General features: G+C 41.3%; 1 protein-coding gene across 2 annotated transcripts in view; it reads right to left on the reverse strand.

Annotated features, from left to right (window-relative positions):
- Slc26a4 (solute carrier family 26 member 4) overlaps positions 1-11,443 on the reverse strand; it is a 46,418-nt gene that overhangs the window by 33,295 nt on the left and 1,680 nt on the right. For both annotated transcript variants that reach the window (XM_021202432.2, XM_029540932.1), the window contains 4 exons: positions 10,051-10,190; positions 5,214-5,324; positions 3,352-3,542; positions 2,579-2,743 (listed from right to left, as the gene is read on the reverse strand). In XM_021202432.2, coding sequence (XP_021058091.1) covers positions 2,579-2,743; positions 3,352-3,542; positions 5,214-5,324; positions 10,051-10,190 — 607 coding nt within the window. The remainder of the gene's footprint in view (positions 1-2,578; positions 2,744-3,351; positions 3,543-5,213; positions 5,325-10,050; positions 10,191-11,443) is intronic.

Raw genomic sequence — 11,443 nt, forward strand, 5'->3', positions numbered from 1 at the left:
GGGAGTGGGTGTGCAGGGGAGCAGGGTGGGTATAGGGGACTTTGGGGATAACATTTAAAATGTAAATGAAGTAAATACCTAATAAAAATTGGAAAAAAAGAGAAAAGTTTTATCACATCAAACAGCACAGGTGAGTCTTATGAAAAAGAAAAATCTTAAAAACAGTCCTGGTAAGATGTCTCAGTGGGTTAAGGCTCTCATTGCCTTAACTGATGCTGCTTTGTGTTCCATCCTCAGACCCATGTGACTGAGGGAGAGAACTAACTCCTGAGAATTGCTCTCTGACTGCCACATGTTTGCTGTAGCACACATGAAAACATACATGTACACACACACACACACACACAAATAAAGATATTTAAAACTTATTAAAATGTATTGGCTAATAAAAGAACCATCAAGTACATAAAATTTCTAAATTACATGCATAAATAAATAATATAAAGCTATTTTTAAGATCATAAAAATGTATTGGTTAATACAGGAGCACTAAGTCCATGCCATTTCTAAAACACACACAAAGTTACTGACTTGGAGAAGGGAAACGATGGGTGCCTTCTACATTTTTGTGTTTGCTTATCTATATTTTAGGATAAAATGGGGAATTTTGCAATGGAAAACTGCGGACTGCTGTCTTTTACTTATAAAAAAAAAAAAAGTAAAACGTATATCTTAAGGAGGTTTATAGGTGCCATTTTGTGGGGGTTTTGTAGGTGGGTGTGTTAATGAAGCTAAAGTCTGACAACTCAAAAAGTCCAGTTACTTTTCTTTGATCCCAGGCAGCATCCTAAGTAATGTTTATTCCCCAACCTGAATGATACAGGAAATAACAATAAAAAACCTCCAAAAATTGTCCCATATGGAAGTCCAGATGGCACTGATCAATTCTTTATGGCAAAGTAAAACCACAGGATGGGTACATAGGTCAAGTATATATTGTTTAGAAGTTAGCTTAACACTAAAAGCTATTTTCTCCACGTGGGCAGATTAACAGGCTCAAGGAAAACCCAATTTGTTTTGTGAACTCTAGGGCTCTCAGCCATCAGAGTCTTCTTCAAAGGAACCAGTATGAGAGAATCCTGGGCAGAAAACTAGCGCCTTCGTCCTGTTGCAGTCTGTCTTAGGTAAATTGTGTCTCAAGGAGGCATCCCTTAAAAGTAGAGATACAAATGTTTGGGAACCACGATGTGGGAGCTGGAAACGAACCCAGGTCTTCTGCAATAATAAGTGCTCTTAACTGCTGAGCCATCTCGACAGTCCCTGGGAATTCATTTTAACATATTCAAGGCCACACAAGCAGAAAGTGGAGGAACCAAGATTCTAACTCTAGTCGGTTGATGTTCAAATACTATGACCTTTAGCCACAGTGCTGTGCCTCGTCTACTCTAATTGCTAGCCTCATACATGTCTTACAGTGAGTGCTTGGTAACATTTGCTGAAAGATGGAGTTCTTGGTGAAGCAATGTGGGACTAGGGAACTGAAATGGGGGATATTTCTGGCAGTCCCACACTTTTATATGTGTGTATGGCTGTATATTGTTTTCAGATGCTAATCTTTTTTATCTTTTAGCTCAAACTGGCTTCAAACTATGTAGACAAAGATAACCCAGAACTTCTGATCTTTCTGCCTTCACCTCTCAAGCGATCACTGACACGCATCTTATGATGGGAATTGGCCTACGGCCTCATGTGTGTTTGGCAAGCACTCTACCAACTGGGCTGTTTTTTTGTTTTTTTTTTTTAAATACACTTTTGCATGACTTCATTCCCTCAAGCCAGAGTGACATCATGTTACTATTATCGCTGTGTCCCCGGCATCAGTAACATACTTTATATAGAGTATATACTTAGATCTAAGATCTTTAAATCTACCTTGGATGATCTAGATTCTTCTTTTGCATCTCTTTTGCACACTGAATCAGCTTTGAATCTAATGTTCCTTTTCATTTATAATTGCCGAGACATTTACATTATACATTTTATGGATGCTCATAATTAGGAAGAGCTTGGGAGACACATCTCCAATAGTTTCATTTGAAAAGCAAGAACGAAATAGAAAGGCTTGAAATAATAATTTTATAATAATAACTTTTCTGGAACTTGCTTCATGCCATCCCCTCTATCCAACTACTCTCCTCTGACAATCCAGTAATGTAGATGCTACTTGCAACTCTATGCTGCAGAGAAGGAAACTGAGGCATGGTGGTTTGTTCCTAAGACTAGTAAAGCAGCAAAGTCAAAATTTGAATCCAGATCTGCTCAGTTTCAAACCTGAGCTTTCTGCCAGTTTCCAATATGATCTGTCTAGGGGGTCACTTAGCTTCTCAGAGGTAATGTCGGACCAGAGTACAAGTCTATTACATCTCAGCCCTGCCTTTGTTTGTTATGCCACCTCAAATCCCTTAATCTTCTGAAGGCCACAGCACCTGGGAAAGCTTTGGAGCAGTTGAAAAATGGTTTGCAAAATGTCAGTCATCCTGCTTGCTTCCCTGAGAAGTGTGTTTCAGGGGCTGAGTGTACAGAAAACAGATTCTCCAGGTGGAGAATGAGGGAGTGATACGCAGCACGCCGCACTTACATAGATAATGGAGAGGATGCCATTGTAGTTTTTGGTTGAGACATTGAGCACAATCTTTAGCTGTGAGACCAGAACTTGGAAGGCGGCTGCGGTTGTGAATCCACCAACCAAGGGGTCTGCCAAGTACCTCACTATGAATCCAATCTGCAAGCCTCCGAACACCAGCTAGGGTAAGAAGAGAGGAAAAAGTTACATGTTTGCCTGAGAGAAGGGCCAGCTCTGGGAATAGTAACAAGTTAAGCTTTGTAACAGTGAAAACATTGGTAGGCTGCCTGCAGGACTTGTAAGACACAAGTGAGAATTTCCGGCCTCTTCCTCCAATTTATCACTTTAAAACTCAAAATCCTTATGCAACGTAAAATTCAAGTATTTCCATCTATGTACTATGAAAAGCAAAAATCATGTTGCTTCTTTCCATGGCTTCCAGGCCACCTGACTGAGCGTATTTGCACACTTTTCCGTTCATGTTTCCTCCACCTGTTCCATGCCCACCCTCAGTTAAATCACTTGTTTCTGTTGCTTCCTTTCTCGGACTTTGGTGACAAGTGATTCTGATTTTAGTTTGCTCTTTTAAGTTTTTAAGATTTTCATTTTAGCATCTGACTTAAAACAATGTTATTTCGATATATATATATATATATATATATATATATATATATATATATATATATATATATGTTTCAGGTAGATTGTTTTACCATTACATGCATCTTTGAGTCTACATATTTTAAAGCTAATTAATTATTTCACTAAGAATCACACCCATCTACTACCTGTATGATTCCAACTAGAAGAGTGAGGGTGCTTGCAAGCAACACTCGTGCCGCATCTCTGGTTCCGGTGTCTAACGTGGTTGAGTTCAATGCACTTCCGTTCCCGCCGCCGCCGGGCACAAGAAAGTGGTCATCCGGAGCCATGCTCAGAACAACAGATCCCACCATCAAACTGACCACGGGGAAAGGGCCTGGGGGGAAGAAGGCTCTGTCAACTCAAGCAGTACGGAATCACAGACATTTAGACTCAACACGACTGCGTACAATTAGAAAAGCATGTGATAGTTAGCTGTAACTAAGAAATACTGTTTAAAGAGGCTGAGAAGCAGGTGTCTCAAGGCGGCTCAGAGAGGACAAAGGTGACTGACGTGTAAATGGGTGATACTTAGGCAGTGTTCCGCGTGCTTCGTGAGTGTACGGCAAGGTGCTACCGCCTCGCATGTGGGATCCGTATGGCGCAGGCGTGGGAGGTGTCAGGAAAGGTTTCCTGGCAGAGACACATGCAAACTGAACCCTTACTTGTTCAAATTCAATATTTATCCACTATGATCTCATCTCTTAGAGTGTCCAAATCCTGATCTCTGGACACACATACCTCCATCAACATCACAGTGTCCAAACTGACAAAGGATTGAAATATATATTCTTTGTTAAATCATATGCCAGTTAATAAAATCCTGTTTTTTTTTAAAAAAAGATTTATTTATGTATGTATAACTGAGAGTTCTATCTGCATGTCAGAAGAAGGCATCAGATCCCATTACAGATGGTTGTGAGCCACCAAGTGGTTGCTGGGAATTGAACTCAGGATCTCTGGAAAAGCAGCCAGTGCTCTTAAGTGCTGAGCCAGCTCTCCAGCCACAATCTTTTTTTTTTTTTTTAAGTTCTTTTTATTTTATTTAACTCCCTACATTTATCCCCATGATGATGATGGTGGTGATGGTGATGATCCAACCCTTTGGTTATAAAAGGCTTTATGGTAGAGAGCCCTCAATACTCAAACCTAGTAACCAGGAAGATCTAAACACAGAGAATGTCAGTGGCAAACACACTTGTCTCTTTGGTTCTCCAAAAAGAGGAAGTTGATTCAGTCAGTAAGTCTCTCCTGACCTGCTTCTGCAGACAGGTCAGAGGCTAAGTACCATGAGAGATGCAGCCATGCACAAGGGCTTGTGATAGATTAGAAGGCATGACTACATTTTCCTGAAGCAGATTATCCAGGCACCACGCCTCACCAGTACACGGATACAGCAGCAAATTTGTCTTCATTGCTGATGTCAAAGCCTCACAGAATCATATCAAAACATTTATTTTCTGCAACAGTCCAGGAAGAAAAAAAAACCCACCTTGAATGTTAGGGATAAAAGGAAAATCCACTGTGACCACGCCAAGAAGGCACGTGAAGCTTTTTAATTTTTCTAATTTGTCTTGCAGGATTCTGCTAGCCTTCAAATATTATCTTATTGAAATAAGAATGTTCTTTAATGAAATAACAAATCAGTATTTAGTGAGCATAATAATTCACAAAATACCAAGTTAACCTAGTGCATTTAGATCTTGTAAAGACTTTTCCCTCTGTCAATATGTTGGAGAACGCTTTTAAATAGAGTCAATTTTTTGTTACATTTAAAATCTTTAAACCGTGATAAAATTAAAAATATTTTTGAATTTTCAGCCTTTCAATTACATCTTCATTAAAGCACAGTCCCATATATAGCTACCATTGCCAATTAACAGAGAAGTGGGCAAGGCACTGAAGTTTGGTCCCTCTGAACTCATTGACAAGGGTCTGGAGGCGTATACATAGAATAGCAGAAACAATTTACAAATCAAGTACAGCTGTAAAATATGCTTGTAATTACCAACTGAGATGTGTCTTGATGTTCCGAAGATAAAATACGTCAGGATAGGGAAAAAGGCAGAGTAGAGACCATATTGAACAGGCACTGCTGCTAGCAGAGCGTAAGCCATCCCTAAAGGTACAACCAACACAATAAAAGTCACAAACAAAAACGATTACAGTATGCTTGCACCACACAAAGAAAGGCTTCCCCAGAGACATACTCAGTTTATGGATTCAAAACATCAGCCTGTCCTGAGTGCTTCTCTTATTTTGCATACAGACCTTGGCTATGCTAGGACTCAGACTCTGACTTGGCAGGGATGGTGGGTGTCTCCACACCCATCCCCTGCTCAAATGAACTGACTCCACTGCTCAGTAAGTCAGTCACTCGCTGGTGATATCAGTTGAAAAATAATCAAATCTTTTGGTTAGCCCAGTCCAAAAAGCCCAGATCAGCTTCTGTGGGTAGTTCTGTTTGAACACCCACCCCTCTGTGCTCAAGGACGTAGACAATCATTGCACGTTCTCCTTCCTCGCTGAAAAACAGATGTTAGATAAAAAGCAAGACAACTCTACCCTGATGAGGGAGGCTGACCCACTAGTGGGTGATGCCAGGAATTCTCTGTGCCAGGAGTCTCAGGCTATGGAGAAAACAGCATTTCAGTGGACTTGGGAGTTGGAAAAAGATAATGACATATTCTTTCCCTTAGTTAAACATTCCTGCAGACAGCATGCATTATTTCTCTATTTCATACTTCAGGAGTAAAAACTCAGACCTTTGACCCGAGTCATTATTAAAGGAACCATTTGTAATGATTTTTTTTCTAATAAACTAGCTAAATTATACTTTAAACATGGTAACTCTACGTTGGTAGAGGGGTTTGGGGGAAGCAGGGGCACATGAAATTCAAAGGAAGGGAACCGAAGTAATATAGAAACACTTTTCCCTAACATAACCAAATGTAAAGTAAAACTTTTAAAAAGCTGTTACGTTTTAATTTATTTTGGGTGCACACGTTGTATGTGTTGTGGAAGTGGTGGGGAAGTAGGTGTGTGTGTGCTGCAGCATGTACGTGAAGCTGAGAGAACTTTCGAAGAGTTCTTTCTACAACGTATGTTTCAGGTGCTTGTATTATTGATCATCTATTTTTCTGAAAAATGTGTATGCATGTATGGCTGTGTGGCATACACATGCGATGTATGCACACATGCCTCCAGGACACTAGAGGCTAAGGAAGGCATCAGGAGTCCCACTCTGTAGGTCTCTATTTCATTCCCTTAAGACATCATCTCTCAGTGAACCTGGCTAGACTGGCTGTCAACAGGCCTCTGCCGTCTTCCTGTCTCTGCCCCTTCACAGTGCTGCTGTTAAGGGCAAATGGCCACGGACTCCGCTTTTTACATGGACACTCGGGATTGAACTCAGATCTTCACGCTTGGACAGCAAGTGCTCTTCACTGCTCAGCTGTCTCCCCAACCCACTTCTTTAATACTCTAGCTACTAAAAGGAAGTAAGAATAATAGACTGTGCCAGGAATGCAGAACAGAAAGAGGGCAGATCTACACAGAAAAGGCGGGAAAGGGAGCAGAGAGGAAGAAGGCCCAGACTACACTTCCTGTTTCCTATAGACACTTCTCAAGTTCTCAGAGGAAGAGTTCCCTGAACTCGGTGCTGTATCTCCTCTTCATTCTTCCTCTCTGCCCCTCCCCTCCCTTCTTAATGTGCCTGGAACACAGGGATGTTTTCAGTTTTCATACACAGTATCTATTTAGGGGTAACTTTGATTTGCGCACAACTGGTTATCTCTGTTGCAAAGGAATTTGGTGAAACCTTTTTGAAATAATACAGTCTCTAGAGAAACAGACTATTGATTGAAAGTGTGAACTCCATGCTGGTGCACAGACTGGGTAGGACGGCTGAATGTACGCTAAATTGAAACCATCTGAAAGGAAAGGGCCTTCCACCATGTAAGGATTCAGCATGACAGGCCATGAATCTAGACTTCTTAGCTTCAAAAACCGCGAGAAACAAATTCCTTTGTGTATTAAGTAGATCAATAAATGTCAAAGATAAAATTAGACAGGAAACTCCCCAGAGCTATGGGTAAAGATACCAACAAAAGGGCTTGTGGGTCTTTTGTGGTTTAATAGGATTTTTGTTGGCATTGTTTGCTTTTGCTTTGTTTTTATCTGAGGACAGACAGGGTTTCTCTGTGTAGCCCTGGCTGTCCTGGAACTCAGAGATCGCCTGCCTTTGGCCCCTAAGTGCCGGGATTAGAGGCATGTGCCACCACCTGGCTAGGATACTTTTTAATATTAGAAATCAAAAGACCCCACTACCCTGGGCAAAACTCAGATGCCTCTCCCAGCATTTTCAGGGCCCAGCTGGTAAGCAAGTCATAGACTCTGCCATCTCTGCAGCTGTAGGCCTGGAACCCCATCCCCAGTCTCCTGTCCTATCCTCTCTGAATTCTTACTGGGGCATCTCCTTATCTCCATAAGACTACTATGAATCAACTACTCTGCCCACACCACTGTACCATCTGCTCTCACTTCCATTCTGGGTCGTCAGTTCAGTCCATTCACAAATGTAGTCCCTTGTCTTCTCCCCACCTCCTTCCCTCTACCTGGAAAACCTTCCCCCCATACTGTCATGTGCTCCAGTACAGCCTTCAAGCGAGTATACAATTTACACATTGCACCAAGTCTAACAAGTGCTCAGAAAGTCCCTGACCCCCAGCCCCAGGCAGGCCCTGCGCTCTGCCTGGCCGCCAGCAGGTTGCAGTTGCCTAGCAAGTGTGCCCTTTCCCTCTCTCCACTCTATCACAGAGCTCACACATTCTTGAGACTCCCCTTCCTAAAGTCCCTCTGCCACCCCTTAGACAGATCTCATCTACCAGGCTACTCTCAATAGCTCAGTAATATGCTCTAGTAATGATGGTCCCTATCTTATAGAGGTCATATAAGAAGGAAATGAAATGTATCTGATGCATATTAAGCAAACTTTATTTCTTTTCCTCCAATTAGGGGTTAAATCTAGGGTCCCATGCATGGCAGGCAAGCATTCTACCACTGAGCTCCAGTCTCCAGATATTTATAGCACACTTGTCTTTGATAACTGAGAATGCCCTGGGTCCTAAAAAAAAACCATATTTCTCATGTATAAAAATGATTTATTGTCAGGAATGAATAAATGAAATGCAGTCATTAAATATTGATTGAGCTATCTATTATGTGCCAGTCTCTGTGCTAGACAGATCTTAAATAGTCATGGTATGGAGAAAGCTCCTGTTCCCCAGGAGCCCCAGGGTGCTGCTATTTTACAGAAATTATTATTATTATTATTATTATTATTATTATTATTATTATTATTATTATTTTGAGACAGGGTTTCTCTGTGTAGACCAAGCTGACTTCAAACTCAGAGATCCACCTGCTCTGCTTCCCAGGGGCTGGAATCCAAGGAGTGCACCACAGTGCCTAAGTCACTTTACAGATTTTAGAGCATACTCCACCTTGGGATCCAGGACACACCGGGTCCAACCGAGGCTCCACGTTGGGGCTGCAGAACCTCCTCCTTCTCTGTGGGAATGCCCTGCCTTCTCTGAGTAACAGCAGCTAGGTGTAATGCACAATATTGCCTAACCTTTGTTACAAGCGTCTGAACGAGTCTATTTTCAAGCTCTCGCTCCACATTCCCACACCCTGCATCACTTCCCATTGCTTGGCCAACTCAACTGTCACCTTCAGAACTCAGCTTTGACCACTCCACTTCCAGGAAGCCATCCCCAGTCCCAGAAGAGTGGGTGAAACACACCTTGTTGACACTAATAGAGGGCATTTCTCTCCCCACAGTTTTAACACATTGAACTATGAGCATTTGTTTCTCCATGGGGCTATGACTTCCTTTAACACATGGAAGTCTTGATAGTTTAGTTAGTCTCTACAACACACTAGTTAACCTGTCGATTACAACAGATAAATGAGTGCTCTCGTCATAATTTGGAAGCTTTGTAGAATCCGATGTGTGGCCCTGGCTAAGATATTTCCTCTCTATCCTTTAAAGTGCATTCACGCCGGGCGGTGGTGGCGCACGCCTTTAATCCCAGCACTTGGGAGGCAGAGGCAGGCGGATTTCTGAGTTCGAGGCCAGCCTGGTCTACAGAGTGAGTTCCAGGACAGCCAGCGCTACACAGAGAAACCCTGTCTCGAAAAACCAAAAAAAAAAAAAAAAAAAAAAAAAAAAAAATTTAAAGTGCATTCACACTGCAGATCAAGATCCGTGTGAGTGGTGGCTCATGCCTTTAATCCCAGCACTTGGGAGGCAGAGGCAGGAGGCTTTCTGAGTTTGAGGCCAGCCTGGTCTACAGAGTGAGTTCCAGCACAGCCAGGGCTGTACAGAAAAAACCTGACTTGAAAAAACAAACAAACAAACAAAAATCTGCGAGAGGAACATAAAGTAATTTAAGGAGCTGAAAGAATTGGTTTTTAAAAGCCATCAGAACATAACACAGAATGTCAGAGCATATTATTGGTCATGAGAAATATTGCTTTACAAAACTTTAGCTATGTGTGTGCCTATCATGATGCAATGCTTATTTCTTACCATGCACTGTGGTCAGTAACTTTGGGAAGGTCCAGTTTGGGACTATAATCTGGAGCCACATAGCCAGGGAAACAATAATGTTTCCCAGGAGATAGCCTTATGGAAGAGAAGACAGGTGACTCTGTTTACTGTGGTACCCTAGCTGACGACCTTGAGAGAGTGAGCACTGATTAGAGGAGCAGGGGAGTCCTGAACCTTTAAGGGAGACAGTAACTCGTGATCACTGGAGACCTATCCACCAGCATCTTACCTTGCAGGGTACCCACCAGCCCAGTGCTAACTCCAGAGATGATGTCACTGAGTAGCCATTCCTTGACTCGGTATTTTGGGAGCCAGTCCAGAATGGGCAGGAGAGCCTTTACGACACCAAAGGCTCTCTTTCTTGAGCAGCTGTCAAAAAGCATGAAAATAGGGCATCTGATCCAGTTTTCACCATAACCAGTTGTAAATCACAAAGTCATGAACCAAATTCTGCTGCTTTTATATATATATATATATATAAAACTAGTTAGAAAAATAATGAGTTCCATGAGGAAAATACTGACACTGAAGTGCTTGCTATGTTTTGCCAAGAATTGTATCTCTCCTTTCAAACTCGCTGTTCTAGGAAACACAGGATTAAGTGTCTCCTCCCCCCGTCCACCTTTTTAATCCTCTGAGAAAATATCCCTACACAAGAACTCATTTTCTGACCCAGCCAGAGAATGATCAGCGCGGAGTCTCTGTGTGAGATTAATTTTTAGGCTCCTAAATCTGGCATTGCCTTCTTTAAAGAAAAATAAACACAGGTCTATTTTGGCAATACAAGCTTAGAGCCACTTTTTAACCAAACTTCTAGAGTGATGAAGTTATACTTTGTACCTTGTTACTTAGCTATTTTAAACGTAACAAACTATAGATAAAAAATACCAATAGAACTTCCACTTTTTAAAAATACTTTTAAACATTATATTTATGAAATAATTGCAAAGTTTAGTAGGTAAACACAAGTTTGTTATTAAGGGATTATTTTATGTGGATAATAAGGTATGGTTATATATTTTAAGCCCTTGGAGATTAAACACCATATCTATCTATCTATCTATCTATCTATCTATCTATCTATCTATCGAGAAGAGATCCTCCTTATCTGCCATGTGGTTTTGTGGATTCAACTAAGTTGCAGATTAAAAAAAATAAGAAAAATGTAGTGAACATATGAAGGGTTCCCCCCACCTTGTTTCCTAAACTTTACAGTGTGACAGTAGCTAAGAGCACAGTTAGATGGTACTAGTATTATGAATAAGATAAAGTTAGCTAAAACTATGTAGGAGGAGGTATGAGTTATATGTAAACATTCATCCAATTACATATAAGGGACTTGGAAATTTGAAGGTTTTGCTATTGGGGAGGAGGGAGGGTCCTAAAACCAATCCCCTATAAATACTAAGGCTAACATTAACAGACTAAATCTCCAATATTTGGAATTTATAAAAATAGAGTCAGGAAGTGGTTGTATAAAATTCTCAGAAAAGGTAAAAAAGAAAATACCTTTAAAAAGAAAATATCCCAGCCGGGCGTGGTGGCGCACGCCTTTAATCCCAGCACTCGGGAGGCAGAGGCAGGCGGATTTCTGAGTTCAAGGCCAGCCTGGTCTACAGAGT

This window comes from Mus pahari, chromosome 7 (genome assembly GCF_900095145.1).
Source record: "Mus pahari chromosome 7, PAHARI_EIJ_v1.1, whole genome shotgun sequence".
Classification (NCBI taxonomy): Eukaryota; Metazoa; Chordata; class Mammalia; order Rodentia; family Muridae; genus Mus; species Mus pahari.